The 23,180-nt window shown below is 37.4% G+C and overlaps 1 protein-coding gene across 1 annotated transcript in view; it reads left to right on the forward strand.

The window, feature by feature from the left end:
* The window catches only part of LOC128995915 (homeobox protein caupolican-like), a 61,330-nt gene that overhangs the window by 22,570 nt on the left and 15,580 nt on the right, over nt 1-23,180 (forward strand). The window contains exons 2-3 of the mRNA XM_054420963.1: nt 1,881-2,150; nt 9,809-9,915. Of these exons, the coding sequence (XP_054276938.1) occupies nt 1,881-2,150; nt 9,809-9,915 (377 nt within the window). The remainder of the gene's footprint in view (nt 1-1,880; nt 2,151-9,808; nt 9,916-23,180) is intronic.

Consider the following 23,180-nt stretch of genomic DNA (forward strand, 5'->3'; position numbering starts at 1 on the left):
TTTATCATGTAATTTTATGTATTTTCAGGTCATTATGTGTTTTTGAGTTTGGTAAAAAAACGGCCCAAACCCTAGTAAAGACCAGTGAAGTAAAATCACTTGTGGCAACATTTGCCGATGGGATGAATTGAAATTGAACCTATACACATATAAATATTATCAAATCGTCCTTTAAACTGTTGAAAACTTTAAACCGCAGAGTGAAATTTACATTACTACAAACACAGTATGAAAAATTAAAAAAATTTACAAATGGCTCATTAAACTACAAACCCACCAAATATACATAAGTTCACTTACTCCCCTAACAATTCCAACATATTCCATTCGGTTAATAACGCATTAAACTAATTGAAACCGTTCAAATCCCAGTATTTTTCAATAACGCGTCTGCGAGCCCACAAAAAACCCAATTAACGTGAAATACACCCCAATTTAAACCGTGTGTTGTGGTCGGTGCAGGTCGCAGCCCAGGCCTCAACAGTTGGTCGATATACAATATATATAGGCTGCAGTCGCGGTGGCGTAGTCAGTCAATATAAGTTGAGTAATGTCCTAGCGGTGATCCGTCTGCTATATCACCACCGCATGACCCGCATGACGGACAATTCCACCCTTTAGACGCGTTTGTGTTTTTCTACGACATAAGAACTTTTTTCTTTTTCTGTCAGGGAACGGTCTGTTACAAAAGTTAACCTGTTAGATGGAATCATTATTTGTTAGCTAAATTAGTAATGTAGGTTTGTAGTAAAGTATGTTATACACCTCTCGAACCAAGCGAAACTCCCCTTAGTCTCACACTAATCCCACCTTGTAAAGAGGAGTTTCGCATAAAGCAACTCCTGTAAAAAGCCGTCGCCATCACAACTCGCTCCGCTCTAATGGCCCCCGTTTAGAGCACTGCGGACTTTCGCCGCTGAAACCTGTTAATTGACATTCGTCCGGCTTTCCGGACAAATCGAACAGTTGAGCCGGACAATTAGTCGGATAGACCGGACGACACGGACAGTCGTAACCGCGATGTCGACATCACTACAGGTTTCCTATTGCTGTGGTCGTGTAACCCGAGAGTCGCCAGGAAACGATTGTTTCCATTTAAAAACCGCAGTGAAACGGGTCGCGTTTTTGGAAACCGCTTGAAGAAAGTCTTGACTATAATATACGTGTATTTGTACCAAAGTATCCGAGATCACGAATACATGTCAGATGCTTAGTACGATTCCAGTTTGAAGTCCTCCGAGTCTAGGCTCTCCACCAACAATCTCTCACGTCAAAGTTTTTGAGATTGCGAACATTTTGCAGGCGTCAACCTTAAAATATTGATATAAATAGACAGCTGATTGCTTAGTTAAATCTACAAGTTTTACAATATAAATAGACGTATTAATAACCTACCGACCGAGTGCGCTGATGATAATGTCCGATTTCTGTTGATTTCGCAGACTTGTTTACCAAGCCAAACTAATACATCTCGTTTTAAGGAATTGCATCCTTTATGTAATACAAACAATCAAAGTGCTATAATCTAAGGAAGAAAATAGATTGATAGTTTGGAGTTCACTATGATTTCCTCTTTCGACTACTTGCTTTTCTATGCAGCTGGTCCATATGAGAATTTAATTTCGGTATACAGAGGTCATTTATTTGACCTATAGCAACAGGAATCATCTAAAGTACTATCATTTGTACTGGTGTACTTTGCCTCCCATTTGTACTGTACATAGCCCCTAGGATACTATCCGATACACTGGCAATCGACTTGAACCAATACTTTCTCCTCCTCTCCCAATACAGCTAGTCCCACGTGTCCATCTACTCACATTTATATCTGTTCTGTTCACCTCTACAGTGTATATTCTAACCCCTTCTGTTTGTTACAGACTAGCGCGCCTACCACGACTCCTCCTCGGTCCGCTTCACCGCCTCCTGCAGTGTCCTCTCCCCCGCCTCGCTGCTGTGACACCGGACGACCTCTGCTGCATCCTCTGACAGGTCAGACCGTGTGCTCCTGCCAATACGACCTCCTCTACCCCAGACTCGGCGGAGCCCCTGCACTGCCTACCCTCAGCTACGGGCCGCCCTACCCCGAGGGTATGGCCGCATACTTCCCCGCTCTGGGAGCTGAACAGTCGCCCTTCTTCACCTCCGCGGTAAGAATATTTCAAAGATTCTATTCTATCACAGATTTTCGATTGTTATATAAAATAATCTCAAATATTTTTAACAATAAAAAGAAATAGCGTTTGTTATTTAATTTAAATTTAATATTTATTCTATCTTACGTAATTTTTAGAATGGATATAATTTATGTAAACGGCAATTAATTTGCTGCAAAATACGTCAAAGCCGTCTTTTTTAGAATTCTAGGTTGTATATATTCAATATTTCATTTATCAGTTGTTTTAATTGCTACACATGTTTTTAACTAAAGTTAAGTTTTTTATGAAGAATACACATCGGGTTTGGTTACTCTGATTATAAAATTAACAGTTGGCATCTGCTTTCATTTTATATGAATATATTTTCGAACATTGTTCTAAAGAAGTTTAACATGAAAACAATGACTCATTTGTTTTTTAGCATTTAATGTGGTTAGCGTTTTCTTAAGTTTCATATTACTAACCCATATACAGGGTGATCAACTCAAGGAGGCCACCATTAGGATATCGGAAACGGTAAGAATTAGAGAAAACTTTAAATGGGGGACCTTCCTTTATTTTTTTTGCAGTTAAAAATATGATTTTATTTGTTCGAAATTCAGCCGCCATTTTCCAAAATGGCGGCCAACTTTGAAATTTCTTACGGAACACCCTATATTTTATCATGTTTTCGGATAGAACATGCAATTTAAAAACTTTTTTATTCTTGAAATTTTTTCGATAAACCCACTCGTTTAGGAGTTACAGCCTATGGAAAAATGACTTCCGGTGTACATTTTACATCATGTAGCTCGTAAAAAGTAGGTTTATAGCGAAAATGCGAAGAGTAATAAGTCAAATAAGTCTTAAAATTGCATCCTCATTCCAAAAAGACCATAAAATTCTTTAAAAATATTAATTCTATTATTTTAAAAATGGCGGCCATTTTCCAAAATGGCGGCAAACTTGAAAAGTGGAAAACTGTGTATTTTATGGTCTTTATGAAATGAGGATGCAATTTTAAGACTTATTTGACTTACATTTTCGCTATAAACCTACTATTTTAGGAGCTACATGATGTAAATCGTATTTAGGAGCTACATGATGTAAAATCATATTTTTAACTGCAAAAAAAAAAAAAAGGAAGGTCCCCCATTTAAAGTTTTCTCTAATTCTTACCGTTTCCGATATCCTAATGGTGGCCTCCTTGAGTTGATCACCCTGTATACTATTTTTAGATAGAATTTTAATCTGTAAAGAAAAACAGTAGCTGGGTCCAGAATTGACCCAAGATTGAACCAGCGACCTTCGGATGAGCATAAAACACTCCCCTGCCCAGATATGTTAATGTAGAATGAACTTAATGTTGGCATAGTTGAGCATATGCAATGTAGGTCTATTTCTATCACGCTGACGATAAATTTGAGGTGATAGATTACTATTTTTTCGCCCAAAGGTGTTTTAGAAACATATTTTTTTTTTAGCTGGATAAGATGAAAGAATGTACACGACTCGAAAAGAACACAAATTACTAACTACCTGTCATGTAATAAATAAAATTCTAATAACTACGATAACACTGCAGTTCAAATTAAATAAGCCAACATCAAACTGACATTCGTCTATCTATGCTATGACACAGCTCTTTTGATCGAACCAATCACCAAATGTGACATCCGACGTCAATATTTCTTCCAAACCGTAAAACATTCTGGAACAGAGGACTTTTGTAAGATTTCCCAGAAAGACAAACCAACAAGTCAATGATTCTTTTGATTGACACTTCCATCGATATCACAAGAACAGCTTCAGTTTCAGTCTGATAACTCGTCATAATCCATCACGGTTCTTCGTCATGTGTTAATTAAGACGAGTTCAACCTCTTTTCGACTGTTTGCATTTGCATGCCTCCACTGATAGCAATCCAGGTTCATTAGCTAATTCCTTGCGTCACCTTCGTTCTACATACTGGTTTTGGCGGGGGAAATTTGGACGAGGTCATTTTTTGGAGGGAATACTGTATACGCAGTGTATGGCGTGTGTCTGAGTTGTACTATTGGGTTCTGGATTGTGCAGTGCTAAGATTATTTGTGTGGCTTCTGGTATGAGATGATTGATATCAATATAATGCTCACTATAGCGGATGATGGTGAAATTTATTCTTTGTAATTAAATAAGGGGGTTTCGGTGTAATATTTGTAAACTCATGAATAAAACCGATTTAACAGCTAATTGTTTAATTAATTAAAAGTGATAACCATACCTGTAAAATTGACTAATCGTAAATACACTGCAAATACATAGTAAGCAAGTTGTATATTTAAAGTAATATGGGGTAATAAAGAAAGCATAAGTAATTTAAAACGTGAACAGCTTTATGTACTCCAACACTTACTAGGTAATATAAATAAGTTTACACTTAGTTGTGAGAGTCTAGTTGTAAAATGGTAAATCAACAACATGGTACAAACAAATTGCTTAACATGCGAGTGGAAACGGTCATTTGCAACTCAAAGCAATAACAGGCGAACAGATGATTGTATGGAAATACGTTGACATCCGCCTGACGACATTAGACCTACTCGTGTATCATTAATTTTTAACCTACTTGAGTTGTAAAGCCATTGTCGCTCCTCGTCTTCCTCTCGCCTTTGAAACGGATGACTTTCAGTCTTGGGTCATGAATAGTGGATGACTAAACCAGGGTAGGAGAATGTGAACACAGAGATAGGTGTCGTGCAAGATATGTTGGCTAGGAAATGTGCGAACTGTAGGTGAGAGAGAGTTGAAGATAAAATGCTGGGTGAATAGAGTAGGTGTATGATGGGTGAGAGTAGAACGGTGCGAATTCGAACCTATAGTATGTGGAAACAGTTGTACATACGAACTTCGAGCATCATTATGGTTAATAGAGGGCGATTTGTAGAGGTCCATACGCAAATGGATTGTGAACCTACAGTAGTCAAGAGCCCTAAAAATGAAAATAAGAACGCTAGAGTAGGTGTAGAGGGACGGCAAATGTGCCAAGAGAATATGAACGTACTGTAGTCCAGACTTTATAATTTGGCGAAGGGAATCGCCGAACGTGTCAATTGGAGCAATACTGTAGTCCATTGACAGTTGAAGATATGAACACCAAAGATGTGCATGATTAAGACAACGGACCTTTGAACCTTCTGGAAGCGAGAGAGAGTTGAATATAGGGAGGGTAAGGCAAATGCGCCATATGACTTTGAACCTATACGATATAGTGGTCAGACCAATAAATTCATAATGGTTAATGCATTACAGATTTGATATAAAATTAGAAAAATTGTACGGTATCTGACAAATATAACATCCTTATATAATAAACGTCCAGACACTATTGACCTTTAGCATCGCACCATTCATCATTCATCATGACGTACCTCCAATGATTCCCCCCGCCATTAAATGAGTGCAACACTGATTACACGGTGAAATTGAAAATAACGAATCCGCGTTTCCAAATAAACTCCACGCGGACGGACAAAAGAAAATGCAACAATTAAACACAAACCAATTAGAAGCGTACAATGGCCGGCAGCAGCGCATTGTACAAGAGTAATAAAGTCCAATCTGTGTCTGTCCGATCCAAAAACTTCAATTGAAAAGATAACAGTGGAAACCCTACTGTTAATCACACGTTTACAACGGCGCCGGGTAAATCAGCGACAACGTTTCTAACGATTCCGTATAATCCTTTCCACAAATATTTTCCGAACCTATTCTCCTAATTGAACAGCGGGCGGAGCTTTAGAAAAGTCCACAATGGGATTTGACAAAAGCTCGCATCTGAATTGAGATATCCACTGACAGGATAAAAAATGACGCCTGTACATTAATAATTAGTAGCACAATATGGTCTAGGCTAGCGATCATTAATTACGGTCCATTATGGAGTGGCGGCTGAAAGGATGGGCTCCTTTTCTTCACGTCGGTATCGAAATGTGAAAAGCCTCGTTAGACTACCATACACGACCTGAGGTGACCATTCAATGACTCCAGACAACGACTTCTCTGCTAATAATTAAATTTCCTCAGCCACCGTCTCCTCACTGTCCCTAATTAGCACACCGATCCATTCAGCGGACTTGTGGACTTTTGTAACGCCGGCCACAAAAGCATTTTCCATCTTTTATTCGAGAGACGCTTCCGTCCTCCAGAGGGTAATTGGACTTGTTCATTAAGAGTAAAACACGCGCCTCTCGCTGTTTGTCCCTTTTAAAAATCCCTCGGTAAAAATATTTCATTGTTATAGAAACTCGGATTTAAGGTTGTTAAGTACACGTGTATTAAACAGCTTGTTTGTTGTGTTTTTCTGTCGCGTTTGAAAAGAATTCATACAGATTCTAAACCATTGATAAAGTTTGAATATTTAGTTAAATAAGTATTTTGGTAAAAATTAGCTAGTAGTAAGATTTTTACTTGAACTTTTATATAAGTTACATCTATTTAAACGTTGTTGGTTTTGCTGCTAACGATTACTTTCTGAATAAGTACTAACTCAGCCTTCAGTAATTATAAGCGGACATTGAATTGATGGTTGTATTTTTTCATTCTGATATAACCCGACCGTTGTATTGAAATTACTATAACTTATTAGCCATATAATCCTTCAAATATTAAATGTAACGATTAGGATTAGTTTGCAATTTAACATTCCTTTGGATTTGGACACGGTGGTGTAAATCTTAAACAGAAAGAAAGTTGAATGTAGATGTCTCAAACCCAGCTTTACTTTGCAACAGCATTCATAATATACATATTCGAACACCACAATGAAATCATTACCTTACCAAACAAAATCATAGACTATTAATCAGGTTTCTAAATACCACAGTTTTGGATTCCAATCGAGTACCTTTCAAAAACCGATTCTCCAACAGCGAAAGAAGGAATTCCTCCGGGACGCAGAAGGTGTCCGACACGTGACATGGCAGGCGTGGGAAGCTGTAGGTCCACTCATTACTGTCACTGGTGTCCACAGCTGAGAACCGATGGTCAACATTATACCTGTTTGTCCGCCGGAAATGTCGTCTCGTCATATTTGTCAACTTTGCCTTTGTCAGCTCGCGTCAATGGATCTCTGGTTTGTTCTTGGCGTCCAAGTTGATGAAGGTTCGCACGCCCTGTGACCCACAGTCACTCGTCATCTTCTGAGCTCTTGGCGGTTGTTGCTCAGTGACATTGTGGGGTCTTCATTCTCAAATACATTGCAGCATTGATGAGTGCAAATTGAAAGGTCCCAGGAAACAAAGGTCCTATTTTGTTTTAGAAGATCAAAATGTAAAACCTCAAGCAAAGTACTCAACGTCTTGCAATATACCTTTTATATAGGATTTCAGTTTGTGAATAACACAAATATGAAGTAAACTCCTGTATATTATAATCAGTAGGTCATTTTGTGGTTGTTGAGCTTAATATTTTTACATGGCATAAGGATTTTGGTATTTTGGTGCTTCAATAGCTAAGATCACGAAATTTTAGGTAATTTTAGGTTTCAGTTTTAATCAATGTTTTGCGTTAACGATACCTTTATATTTTGCGTTATAGGATACCGTCAAATAAGTAAATTTTGTATTTGTTTAAGTATTATTGAAAATGCAAAGTGACTTTCGATCATGATATTGATTTAAAATAACTGTCTTTTCTTTCTGGATTCCACGAGTGTCAAAGCTCGTGCGAAATTATACATTGAATTTATCACGTTCTACTGAATGTATGATGATGATGTATTTTCTTTTACTGTAAATAGCTAGTACAGTATTAAGGTTTATATTTACCTAGGGGGTTTTATTATAAATTAACATGTATTTTCGGACGCCAAATGCTAAATAAAATAATAATCCTCGCGGTTCGTATTTGCATCATAAGCTTACACGTTTTACATATTCCACAAAAACCGAATTGCAGTTGTAATTATTCAAACTTTCCAACTGCGTCAAACCCCACACGAAGGAACCAGATAATCTCCAGTTAATCTTCTTTCCTCCAAGACTTAGGCTAATTTCCCATCGGATCACGCGACGCGGACGCCGTGACGTCACGACTCTTACATACACCTGTACCGTGTACGAAACCGAAATCCCTTGTCGGTGGTGCCGAATAAGCCGGTCTACACCGAACCACCATTACCGGCGAACCAGTTTGCGGGAAGGACCGGCCAAAGGACATGTTGTGACATTAGTAGAACAGAACAGGTCCTGTGAGGATCCTTGTAGGGCGAGTAACCCGAGCTGAGGATAGCGTCCAAGTAGAAGTCATACAACTCGCAGACAAGGCAGCCATGTTGTCCGGCGTGAAGGTATGAACTGGTTCACTCATTCCCAGATTGCGATTGCACTCTGCATTTTAACCGCTTCTGCGAAATAGAAGAAGATCGAAAAAATCAATTATGATTTATCCGTCGCTTCATATGTCGCGACGTCTGCGTGTTGACGAAGATGTTTTCACGGTTTAAAAACTCGTCGCCATTCACGGCTTTTTGTCTGCTATTGTCTAAAGTTTCTACAAGATGTGGCTACGTCCTTGGAGCACCTTGCGAGGTTCTGCAACTGGAGCAAGAGACAATGATACCTGAGTTGTTTGAAATGGGTTTAGTGTTTGAAGACTTTTTATACAGGCTGTTGTTGAGAAGCTGCTGTGTGTACATGATATTGCCACAAAGAATATATTAGTTCTTTATTTCCAGTCCATAAATTTAGCTTGACACACAATACTAATTCCCCTAAGCTCCTATTCTACATTCCCTTAATATATTATTATTTTAACCCTTAATTCCATCAATCTAAATAACACCCAAAAAGTCAATAAATTCCGAAAAAAATAAAAATAGTTCAAATCTCAGAACCTTGTAGCAAATAAAAATACAGATGACGATATCTGTATTCTAAATATGGTTAACATGGATGACGCAGAGGTACCAACCTGTTGAAGCCTACATTACCCTCAGCGCTATTGAGATTCCCCGACGCTCGCTGAATAACAAGTCGGGTTTCCCTCAACATTTTATACGACCAGACGTGTCCTGGGAATCAGCCAATGCCCTGCGAACTTTCGATTTCTAGGAACTTCAACACTAAACAGTCGTTTCTATTGGTTCTGCGTCTCTGCATTTGGTTTAACCAGTGAGAACATCAATCCACTTTGTAGCTTAGATACTTCAGACTGAATGGTCTGGGAATTAAACAGGATTGGCCAGGTATTCTTCGATCTTCTGAAGAGATCTTTCGGTCTAGCAATACAAATGGTAGAGATTAAACACAGGAGAATGGTGCTAAATGGAACGTTTGGGGTTCATTGAAAGATGTATATATTTTGTTGAAGCTTCCGAAGTTAGAACATGTGCAAAACTCAAAGCACATTTTGAAGTCGAAACAGGACTAGGCTGATCCTGATTGATCATCAGGTCCTTAAATTGGTCTAGACTTCATCATGTAATCTTGATCAGTGACAAACAAATTATGTTATTGATTCTCCTCTAACTCTTTGTTGGTCCTTTCCAGAAACTAACAGTATTGCACATTTACACTATTACACTACAGTAACTAATATTCAATAAATATTTTGATTCCGATATTTTAAACTGTTATATTGGAAATATTTAATTTCTTTTGATCCATGTGTTAATGTGAGATAATTTCCAGGCTGCTGGGCTGGAACTGAAGGAGAACCTAGCGGCTGGTGCTGCGACATGGCCCTACCACGTCTATCACCCCTACGACACCGCCTTCGCCGGATATGCCTTCAACGGGTGAGTTATGCATTCAAGTAATGAAATCATACATAGGTGATAGACAATTCTGCGAAATAATCTACTTAAAACAATTTATATTCCTGGAAATACAAAAGGACAACCATAAAAATTTCAAATTTGTTTTAACCAGGTGCTAACCCGTTACTCCTTTTTAGTTTTTATCACGTTCTTCACAGTCTTCTTCAGTAATCCAATCTCGTAATCCAATCCGTTCCGAGATAAATCACCTTACAATGCGACAAATATTGACACTCGGGACAAAGGCGGAGGCTTGATATATGGCGAAACACATAAACAAAGTCAACAATAGGTCCTGGGAGGAACGTATGTTTCGAGGATGGGATTACCGCAGGCGCAGGGCGTCACCCTAGGTTCCCCGCTGTTCTTTAAACAAAATCTATCAGATTATCGCAGCCTCGGTATAAAACCGTTATGACTCGATCGCGGGGTCCCGAGTGCCTATTAAGGGTAATCCCCATTCCCCAAAGATCCTCTGCGTCATTAGCCCCTCCTGTAGTTCTCAGATATCCTCCATCTGTCAATACGAGCTGATTTGATAACATTTACATGCTAAGTGTCATCCCTTGTTGCTTACCCACCTCGAGCCTGTGTCGCTGTGTCGCCCTTGTACTCTGTTATAGTTCAATTTTCATTAGCCGGATTAGCTTTGCTCCTCTATAGTTTACACTCCCACGTTCGACTTAAAAGCACATAAATTCACGTATGCTAATACTCTCCGTAATGATTCTAAATAGAATTATTATTCACGCCAATTTGGCGGGTTCGTAAACTGTGTGAAAAACTTAAGTGGGGGTGATCGCTGAGTGGTTAAATTTGGAATTCATTTGCGTTGTCTGGGGTTGAAAAACTCTGTTTCGACCATTTTGAGTGCAGTATATGATGATAAAACTTGCTTGATGTAGATTTTTGAAAGGTACGTTGGAATAGCCTTGCAAAAACAAACTTATTATATATAGTTTAACAGGGCTACTTTAAGTGAATTTAGACGTATTAATATTCTAATATAAACTACAATTTGTAATTTTAGGAGTAACAGCATTCTTCTCAACGTCCGATACATTTATTTGATACAGTAGTAAAGCTCTAAGCCTCATTCTAAGTCAAGAACCGTACTATTTTATATAAGTAATAAGTAGACAACACTTTCAATCGATACTTCGATTTACACTCAACTATAATAAAGTAAAACCGATAAATCAGTTTTTTGCTCGTTCCCAATGATTATAGTTGGACTTTGGGTGGACTCATGAAGAGGAAGAAAGGTGTTCACCTGTTTTACTTGCGATACAAATATCAGTAGGCCTACATGAAATTATGTAAGATAAAAATAATCACACATACGAATATAAACCATCTTCCTGATTTGCTAAATACCCCGAAACGACTCTCTCTGACAACGAACATCTCTGACATTCTCACAAAGGACAACGCATTCTCGAGTTTAGGAATTCTCAGGCACAACTCTTATCAATTTTATGGTTTTAACATTTTACGCTTTTGTCTTTCCAATCGAAAAATCACACGATGAACCCATCACGTTGGGAATATTTGATCGTCTCAATTCGGTGCTTTTAATTTACCGGGTGATCCTGGATGTTTATTAATTTCCGTGAGCCCACCCGCCGGGCGAGATGTTGTTGATGGCCAATTAAGAGGCCAGACAGTCGGTGAGTTAATTGATAAGAGGCCAACAGGAGTTGGTGAGTTGGCCCTAATTGATGTCGGAGGAGTTGCAGTAGCTACAACTGACGTGAGGCTGGCACGCGATGTCGGGAGACAAAGAAATGATGAGGGAAATGATAAAACTTATAATTGGGAAGGACATGCTTCAATACAGATTCGGCCTCTCGGTTCTAAGGAAATACGATCGTTTTCGTATGCATTTGACAACCAAAACTGCCCGAATTTTGATTTCCAATATGAGGAGTTCAAAAAGAAACGCAACAAAAGATCAAACATCGAGTTATATAGTTGCAAGTTTCGATCTCGGTCACTTTTCTTCTCTTCTTCAGAAGCCCTATTGAATTGAATGGCTAAAAATGCCATCCCTCTTTTATTCATATCTTGAAATCTGTCTTTGTAATGATTGGCCCGACGATTGCAATAGTGATTGTGAAATACAGATTTACTGTCTCCTATTTGTGATGCGTTCTTTTAAGTATCCATTTCCCAAAAAAATTGTAATTTGAAACGGTATAGTTTTACATTGTCTCAATTTTGTATCATCATTTAAAAAAATTGTATCTTGAATTTACCCACTGACATGTTACCCTTCTTGTCCGCTGTCACAAATTTCTTCTTTTACTGAATGATAAAACGTTAGTGTCTGTTTCGCAGTGGGTGAGGCACGCGAAAATGTAACTATAATCTAAATGGCTAAATCATCCTCTTGTCATTCCAAAGCACACCCTCAAACAGCTGTCTTCTTACCGAAATTTGTATTTTAGTTCCTGTATTTTAGTCGACGGCCAATTCTGAAGCCCCAAAACCACGTTGCAGTATTTTAGTGGTTGGGAAGTCAAAGAGATACACGTTTTAATTACCCGGCAATGCAGATGCTAGGCGAGAGGCAGTCCATGGCGCCGTGTGGTGTTACTCCAGACACGATCTTCGCAGACGAACAACTGTTATTGTATTTTAATGAGCTCCCCGAAGAGACAAGCTCGGCAGTCGTGCCGTCTCGGATGAGGCTGAATGAAAAGTAGACACGTCACCGTATTAGAGAACACGGGCTGAGGATAAATAAACATTTGAGGGATTTAAGTAGGCGCCGGTGTCTTGTTTTGGTGCTCAAACTCAAATTGTAGCGTGCGTTGTAGATGGTCAAGTGACATTGAGACGGTAGATGCTGCACAGATTGCACTTGAACAGTTTAACCAGTGTTTCCTCCAAAACCATAAAATCCTTCCGCTTTAGAGATAATTGTTAATTACAAATAAGCAATACGTATCAGACTATGGAGATATGACTTAGCGCTCATATTACATTATTAACTAGGTTGAACATTGACATAAATTTCATTTGGCAACCCTCCATATTATGCAAGTACACTTGGAACTTGGCACCTCGTCCCAACCAAAACTGTAAGAAGTGATATTATTGTCCATTCCCTTGTGCATGTTTCTTTCCCCAACTTCAACACAAGATAAATCTTGTTTTATTTCATATAAGAAAATCGAAGTATTAGAAAAGTTGTATAAACTACAACAGTGGCAGTTAGTTTCAGATAAAATGTTAATACTGTATTGGCTACATAAGTAAATAGTCGTGTGAGCGAAAGCAGAGTTGGAATGAAAACAAACGAAATGAGTTAAATCAACCGAATTTGCCAAATTTAAATGCGACACCCGAAACTCTAAGACCACCACCCAAGCGGTATGCGCCGAGGACCCGCAAAACAAAGGCCAACAAATACAAACAGACGGGGAATTCGTGAGTCCGTCGTGGAATTAGTGTTGTCGAAGGAAATATATTGGAGTCTGCTGGTGACCCGTGACCTGCAAGACTTATAGCAGGGCTCGGACAATGTGCCTGGCCTGTAGCTGTGTAGCTGCTTGCTATGCGAGCTCTGCTAGCGCCAAATAAGAACTTCTTCCGGCACGTCGCGGGCCAACGTCCGTGGTCGGCGCCCCGTCCGGATGTGGGGATCCTAGTGACGAGTAGGTGACATAGAAGATGTCCTACAACTTTACTATCTTACCACATAGCAAAACTCGTTATACTATAACAGTTCTGTGAAGTAAATATCGTATTAGTAATTAATGATGTTTCAGTAGGCAAAGAGTTCTGCCAAGGAGATTAAATCTTAAGTAGGTTCGATGATGGTTTGAATACACAATACATACAACACAAGACATCGGAATAAATACTTTTGATGCGTTATATACCTGCTATCATGAAAACGTGGTCGGTATACCTGTTGGAGGGTTCAAGCACATAGAATTGTTTTCCATTCTAGAGTTGATGAGTGTAGGACTTTCGGCCTGGGGTGATTATGAGAAACTTACCCTCCGCAACAAACAATAGGGAACGTGGGTAGCTCTGAGTCTGCTGTCCCCAAAAGATTCCCTATAGGTAAATTGAAAAGATTTTGTGGGTAAGAGTGAAGTAGGGAAGGGGTGATATGGGGTGTTTGACACAGCAAGCTGGCCAAAAACTATGAATAGGATTAGGTACGGTACTTCCAAGAAGGACCTGAGCCCCAGAGCACTCCAGAGCAAGAGCAGGTATTAGATGGATTTAAATCTAAGTTTGGGCTAGTTTAGTTACAAACACCGTGCTAAAAGTTGTATATTTAAACAGTTTTTAACCAATTTTAACGACGATTTGACGACATATGTGTCACCTCAGTTCAAGATACAAAAACAGTGGATATGTATAAATTGACCATCATAATATTAGTTATAGATATTATAGTTTTGTATATACATTATAGCTTTTATAGATAGGCTACTGCAGAAGGTGGGGCCACCATCCGCCTATTGTCACTATAGCTTTCATAAATCACAAACGTTGACGAATTAATTAATCGGGCCTTAGTCTCACTTAATATGATTTCAAGGCTTGTTTACATAAGAATCCATCCACTCAATAGTACAAAAATATTATACATACAACAGTATATTATATTATTACAGTGATACAATCAAATTTTATGTAAACGGTTAAGGCCATTTACCAAATAAAAATATAGGCATATGGCATATCAAAATGAAGCTTAGAGTGTGTAGATTTTGCCGAAAAGTATTGATATGGACGAAATCCCTAAGGGCTCTGCCCCACAGGCTGATTTTCAAAAGGCTACGCCTTGCATGTTTTGGAAGTTATTATTTGATTAATTTAGTGAACAACAGCTGGCCAATGCAATCGACAATATAGTTTGTTTGTTTACATTTGTGTTTACTTATTTTATTATTTACTTTTACGTTCTTAAAAGAGTCGCGGTGAATGGACAGTGAAGCTATTTATAGCTGTTTGTTACAAGTGAGTAACTAAAGGTGTTCGAACCATGATGACTATGAGATTAACAAACCATGTATGTTGTTCGTTCCAAGAGGTTGTCACCGCGATCTTTAACAGATCGCAATTTCATTGAAAAGTATTAAAGATGTCGTGAAAGAGAGCTGCGTGTTCAGGTACAACCTCGGCCAACCTTAAGACGTAAGGTATGAAGGTTACTGCCTTTAACATCCTTTCACATGAAAATTTCTCGAACTTGGGCCCTTTAAATGAAATATAAAGTCAAAGTTGATTAAATTAATTTAATGGTGGTTTCTGTTCACCCGTGAATTCACGGGTAGAACCTCTTGTTTCAGTTTAAGAGTGTGAATTGTAGTTTAACAGCTGAATGTACATTCGTAGTACATTCATTCAGATAATTTAAACAAGAGACGTAGTATAAAAATAATGACAGGCCTACTTTAATTAAATTACAGTCTGGTGTAAGGTAAACAAAAAACTGCAGTGTTTAAAATAATGTTTACCTAAAAAAACTTCTGGTAGTGTCCTATTTACAAGCAAATACAAAGTGAAAGTAAATAACAATTTGTTATGTAAAAACCAGATAAACACTAAGTATAAAATACGAAATTAAAAACTAAACCAATGTAACAAGAGACAAGTATGTTATAAAAATGCGTTTAAAATATAATCCTATATATTAATTAACAGTCTGGTGTATTGGTACAACAAAATATTAAAATTAAACTTGTAACTGCAGTGTTTAAATGATCAATTACTACAAAAAGGCTTCTAGTGATGTAGATATTTACAATCAATAAAAGAAATTTACAGTTTGTTATATACAAAATCAGAAAATTCAGTTGGATGGAATTAAATGCCCCTATGCATTTCATTCAACAGTTAATTAATGTAATTTGCAATTTAATAATTGGAACACACAATTCAACATTGTGCATTTCCAACAAAAATTATGTTGGATGGAATTAAATGTACTGTTGTTATTAGGTGAAATAACACAGAACAAGTAAGTATCAAAATTAAACTTTTACGGCCAAAATTTAGCGTACGCAGCCAACGAAATAAAGAATTCAAGTTAAAATTACTACAATTATTTTGCATTTAAAGGTTTCGTAATACAGTAAAGTTAAATAGACACCTTCTAGTGATGAAATGCACTATTTTGTATTGTTTTACTACCTTACACAAACATCTGTTACTTTTATATTTATAGTGTTCGCGGCCAACGAAATAAAGAATTCAAGTTCAAATTACTACAAGTATTTTACATATAAATGTTTCGTAATACAGTACTGTTAAATAGGTACCCTCTAGTGATGAAATGCACTATTTTTTATTGTTTAACTACTGTACACGAACATCTGTTACATATTTAGCGTTCGTGGCCTAAGAAATAATGAATTCAAGTTCAAATGACTGCAAGTATTTTACATTTAAATTTGTCATAATACAGTACTAAAAACCACTATCATATACAGTATTAAAAGAAGCATAAAAGATTTAAAATGTAGTAAGAATTTGTGTATTTTTGAATCTAAAATTTTGAAACAAAAATAGGTTTATTTGGGGCGGATGTCCACCACCCGTAGACACCATCACTTCCTGAGTCGTTAATGCCAAAGGTTACAGCAGTATTCTAATACAATAGTAATGTATTTCCTAGAAGGTTGGCTCCTATGCTATTTGCCCTGTTTCCTGTGTCGACGACCCTGTCCACCACCCCACAGGTATTTCCGGGTGATTCCTGGGATTTAGTGGGTAAAGCGCAAGCTCAGGTCAGGTACCTACTCCCGAGAAACCTACCCTTTACACCACATAATAGGGGCAGCCCAGGCCGAGTCAGGGGCAGCGCAGGCCGAAAGTCCGTTTCCCAGAGTTGATCCATGCGCACTGCAGGTACAAGTGCATTTTGGGTCTGGACTCTTAAACCTGGAGACCTAGTCGATACTAAAAACACCTGAGCAGGAAGAGTGTCGTTTTAGCCATGTAGCTTATGAAAAGTTATTATTTTGAGTGTAATTTTTCGATCTCACCCAGTATCAAGAGTTTTAACGGGTTTTCAAAATTAATATACCTTGTGACGTTTTCAAGCGTTGCAGCCTGTCAAATACATGTACAACACTTGTTGACCTACAGTCTCCTGTTGTGAGACCACCAAGATTTCTCAGTTTCAGGAAACTATCCTCGCACCGGGTGTCTCTACTCCACACATGTTTACACCCAACGACAGACAGGTTACAAATTTGTCGAAACTAAAAAATCACACAAGATAAAAAACGTAACGACGGAAATATGCGCGGGTATTCCGGGTGGAGCATCTGTCGGGATAAAAACCGTGATGTATGGAGTTTTAATTGCATTCTAAAGCCGGAGTCTTGACGAATGCGTGTTTCCCCTGTGATTATTTAGCGTTCATTTCCCTCTCCCGAAGGCCATGCGTCTTGCCGCGTCCCGTAAATTGTCGCCCTTTATTTTTGTCATTTGCGTATTAATTTCATACTTTGTTTGAGTTACGCGATATTTCCGACTATTAATGCGGCGATTAATATCCTTTATGAGAGCCTCTCGCTGCTTATGAAATATTAAACGCTTGTTTGAAATGTGTTGAGTGAGTAGCGACGGCTGTGGAAAGGAATAGTTGGGTCGGTGTACTTATCCATGACATTGGTGTAAAATGTAATAGCTTTTGCTAATTTTAACTAAATTTTGCTTCATTCTATTGTCACCTTAGTTTTTGAAACTGTAAAAGAGTTGGTGTTAGGTGAAATATGCAATTTTATTAAATTAGTTATCCTTACAGTTAGACTGTATTAGAAAATCAACGCATTCACAAACATCTGTATTTGACAATACCGCAATCGGTAACTCCGCATAACTGCGTTCATTTTTATACTGTAACTGACTTCTTCCTGAACATGGGAAATGTATGAAATTACAATGATTATTGGCGAATCATAGGAATCGAAACCACAAAAGAGATCTATGCAGCAATTTATAAACTTCAGTACACAATTATTAAAATTTCCAAAACAATTCTACAAAATTCAGAATACTCAAAACTCATCAGACGGTTTATAATCCTCCCGAATTTAATGCTATCCCGGCACTCATTGAGGCCGTCTTCGTTAGCGTCGCTTCGACTGACGTGTCAAAATAAATCCCTCGTCATATGACGGAACGCGGCAGATTTCTTTTTGTCGTGTGACATTAATTCGGGGATTGGTCAACGGCCGGGACTTATTTAATCTTGGACGAATTCCGTCATTAAATCGACACTCGGTCTCGAATCAGTGGAGCGCGGACGATTTGGGAAATGTGTCGCCGCTAGACGTGGGATGTGTGTAGAAAACACCAGTGTTGCGAGGAACAAAAATCTATGGTAATACGTACTTCGGTAAAGGAAAATAGGTCGATAAAATGTCCTAGCCCAGAACAGTGTTTCCGCCAAACAATAATTGAGCCTTGGGAATTTTGAAGCTTTCGATGAACAAATACTAATTACATACTCGAAAGTCGGCATCAATCTTGGTGTGAAAATAAAAGGGAAAATAGGTCTCGTATAAAACTTATTTTCCGACTATTTATGTAGTATATGTCTAGGAATCTAAGTAAAAGTTCCACCTGAAAAGAACTTTGTACTATTCTGGTTTTATTGTTTACTGTAAATATACTTACTTGGATAAACGTGAGTAAGGATAACATTTAGTAAATATGGTTGAGTTTTAAAAATCTACAGGTATTGTTTCTCGTGAATGTGAATATCTTATAAACTCATATCGTGGATGGGAAAGAGATTGAAAAAGTAATGGTAAAGCTTATTGGTTTAGTACAAAATAACATTAGTGTACATCACATGATTCACCCACTTTTCCAAACTTGATGATAATATAAAAACTCCTAACCCATTTAATCTAAATTATATTTTCACCTCAGTAAAATTGCACAACGAATTCCCACACTAACAAATATGAATCGAATTTCAAATTACTATTCCGAATGCATCCAGGTACAATCACTCCACAACCCAGTCTCCTCAACCGCCTGACAGGGGTGCCACAGCTCACAATGGGCCGAGGGACAACCTGTATAAATCGCCAACACAATGGACATTTGCATCGCCGTAGCCATTTAGCCGTATAACCAATATTTTGTTATTCTTTGTTGCACAATCGGACAGAGGGGTGGAAATAAAACGCAAGTGGACCAATTCTACTTTCCAGTTGCACTTTTATTACGTGCAACACGTTTCTCGCATCCCGGCACTTGTATTATTCACGCGTATCATGCAGGAATTGTTTCCACACCACTTTAGTTAGAGTTTTTTGTTTATACCGATTCGCCGGACCGAGAAGACTACAGTGAAATGCCCGCGCTCCCTCCTCGTTTTAATTCGCATCAGGCACGGTTCGCGGTCATCCCGTTACTTATATCATCTACACGTCCCCCATCCCTCCAGCTGCTGTGTACTTTTCACTTAGCCGCCATTTCGTTTTGTCGCTCAAATCCGCTTTATTTGTGATACTTTTTGTTCGTCAGCTGCCACCGCGCAGTTTTATGGAGGAATTATTTCCCTTAATGCCTTATGTGTGTTTCGCTGTGAAGCTCGCGCATATTTCGATGGTAATTAGACGAAACTATAAAACTGGGCTGTTAAAAGACCGCGTCTATAGTCTGGATTCTTTGACAAAAAAACTGTGAAAATAATTTATGTTACTGATTATTAACAAGACAACAACCAGTGAGAATTTATGACTGATTAAACATACGTTTCTACATAAACTACGATATAAACCTAATGAAGGTATAAATTTTAGTTGTAGCTAATTTTATAGTAGTTGATAAGATCAAAATAGGAGATTTAATTTTTATGTATTTTCCGTTAAAACATATTATCCTCGAGTTTTAATATAATTTAATTCAAACAGTACATGTAATAATTGTGTTCTATTTACTGTATAATGTATTGTCACATAACATGGGAGTGAATGATCTATGCGCGTTATGCGTTGACATAAACAATCCACATAAAAATTTATCTCCTTAACTTTGGGTTTTAAACCTGTTACTCATTAAGTACAATACCATAATAATGGCCAAATAGTCTATTAAAAGCTTCAACCATTGCCTTTGACCAAGACAGCTACTCCGTAATAAATGTAATTATTAGATGCATACGTAACAAATGTGATCATATTTTAGTTTAAATTGAATAGTTGGTTTTGCTAGTAAAGACATATTTCATGCAAACATCTTTAATACAATCAATGAATAAGTATGTAGAACGTCTCTTTAGCTAACAACTACTTCTCCCTCTATGTTGGTTGTAAAATATTTATCTAAAAACATGCAATAATTATGTTCAAACTAACGTCAAGTAATCATTTCCGTATGCGTCGGGAAAACAGTAGCTAATGTTGGCATCATTACCAACAAAACTACCACTTGTCCCTTTCATGTGTGTAGTTCCTGTTACTCCCAAAGCTCGGTTGTTACCCGGGCCTTTGGTCCTTTCACTGAAGTCCTAGGTTCAAATCCCGCCAAACAACAATGTAATTTAACTTCTAGGCTTAACCTGAAGCAATGTGAAAACCATCGTGAGCTAGATCCTAGCGTCCTGAGAAAAAAACTTCATCGTCTTTCCACCAACCTAAAGACTAAATATTTTGTTGACAATTTCTACTTATCTCGAAAAACTTACATATTGTCCAACCGCTACACAGAAGCTAACCTCAGTAGCCGTTGCCAACTGCCCATTTCGCTAACAGCTGACAAAGTAACCAGGCTAGTACATGCGTCTACCACTATCTCTACATAACATGCGCGCGGGCGCCCCGGTAGAGGCTAAGTGTTCTACACTGTTAGACTATCTGCTTCATTTGTCTACTTTGCCCCCGTGCGAGGCTAACTCCATTAATTGTACAGCAAAAACCAACTCTGGTAGCGTGTAACACCTTATAAGACCGGGATAGTGGAAGAGGCTGTTAAGTGCTTATGAATTATGTTCAGTCATTACAACTAATGCTGGCGCGTTAAGTAATATTTTAAATACATCTGGTAGTAAATTAACCGTAGGGTACTTAGAGACTTGTTTGGTCGACAGGATCTGTTTTATGGACGTATAAGAGAAGCGCATTTTAGCATTTCAGAAGAATGTTGAATTGTAAAAAATTAGTTGTGGTTTATTACTGACTTTGAAATTAGGCAAGGCAACTTTTTAGAATAACAATACCTGTGTTCTTAAAAGGTGGTAAACTGAACTTAAGATTCAACCAAAATCTCTTTCTTAAATTGCTTGCCGGTTAACTGACTTAATTCATGGTTTAATTACCCGTTAACTTTAATAAACGGTTAGACAGATAATGTCAGTTATTTCTCTTTCCAACGAACTTATTGGCACTAAAAAAAAAAAAAAAAAAAAAAAAAAAAAACTATAGGTTTATTTACCGACATCGTCTCTTACTTGATTAATCGTCGTTACTTTATAATCCTGATTTATTGGATTCCTTTGGTTTGATTGTAACAAAAAACATACACTTTGTGTCAAATAAATTTATGTTAAACGGCTTACAAAGGTTAGAGAAGAGTAATGAATTTTGCCCAAATGTTGTCGCAATTTAGAAATGTTGTAGTTGGCTTAGCAAAATAAAATTTAATCTTTGTTAATAAAGTTCTACTAGTCAACCGTGGTTGTTCTTGTCGTTAATTATAATTTTGCTCGATTTGTAAATTACGTTTTTATTTATATACTTATACATGGTGTAGCTTCTTATAAACTAACACTGAATTTCAGAATTATATTAATAGTTTCTTAAAATAACTGGACTACATACGCTACAATGAGTTTATGCGTTGGGTCATGTGTTAACAGTCTTCCATTAATCAGGTCTTACACACCTAAGTAAGACTGCAAAACGTTACCACTGAAATTCGTTGGAAAAATTAATTAATTTTAGAAACAAAATTCTATAAAATGATCAATGTTTCGTTGTCAAGATATCTAAACATTTAGCTTGGTATTGCTAATCAAATAATAAGATTGATTCCGTTGTGCGGCTTCCTACAGCTACCAGCTTACAAGCTACGAGATCGATGTACAAGGTCTACTTAACATTACTTATTACATTAGTGTTTGTAATCCCGCCTAACACCTTGTCAAGTTTTGGCACTTTTATTCATAGTGGAAATATACTAAGTTGTTCCTTAATAAAGTTTAAATAACCCACCAATATGATTAGCAGTTGAACATTTTCGGAAAAATATTATCGGACTCAGCAAATATATTAATTTATTGATCATGTTGAATCGTGATATTATTATTTATCTCTTAAAATATTTCAGAAACTCGTGTCTTGATAGAAATAAACCAATTTTTAAATATCTGTGGATCTTAGTAGTTTGATATACCATTAGTAGAAAACTTTATTGCCAATCTATATATTAATAGTATTAAACAATTTACACATCATAGAGCTGAGTAGGTCTATTATGTTACAAAAACAATTAAACTGTGTTTTCTCAACAAAAACAAGATGAATTAGCTTATATGAACTACATACAATTTATGTTTTTTAATTACAAATTCCCATTTGTAAATTAAGAACATCCTCGAATGTTCGATTTTAAAACCATTTGTTTGGGGTTTCTCTCAGCTGGTCGATTTTATATTAGCTTCGACGACTCTCTTTCAAAACAATTGAGCAACTTTATAAAATTCCTACAATTTCGGTTGCTATGAGTACAAGCATGGTACAAGTAAGTGAAAGTATGTGCGTTCAGTTGCCTTGAAGGTGTCGGAAATGTTGTAAGGTTACAGAATTGTTTTCTTGATTATTGACGGCTACATGGTCAATTTCAAATTACTCATCAGCGGCCAAATGCGTACCACAATGTACTTGATCGCAAACAAACAATATTTGTGAAACTTGTGGTATTGAACAATATCTATAACTTTCATAGTGTTGAAATACACGATTTTGTGGGTAAACCGGAATACACTATACGGTCCGCTAAGAGAAAATTGAGAGGCGCTTAAAATAAGAATACGAAACGTTTTACTCCAAAATGCCATTTTTAACCTTTTTACTCAAATTTAGACTCTACCGACGTAGCAATGTGCTGATTTCACCGGTGTTTTTTTCACGATGGCTATTTTAAATTTCTGCAATCAAATACACAGTGCCCGCCTTGAAATATAAAGGTAATGTCGACCTTGGATAGGTTTGGACCGCCCCCTTTCAAAACCTAAAAATGCCATTGGTGTG

Source organism: Macrosteles quadrilineatus, unplaced genomic scaffold, assembly GCF_028750875.1.
Source record: "Macrosteles quadrilineatus isolate MER2022 unplaced genomic scaffold, UCM_ALF_1.0 Scaffold_5__1_contigs__length_97177068, whole genome shotgun sequence".
Classification (NCBI taxonomy): Eukaryota; Metazoa; Arthropoda; class Insecta; order Hemiptera; family Cicadellidae; genus Macrosteles; species Macrosteles quadrilineatus.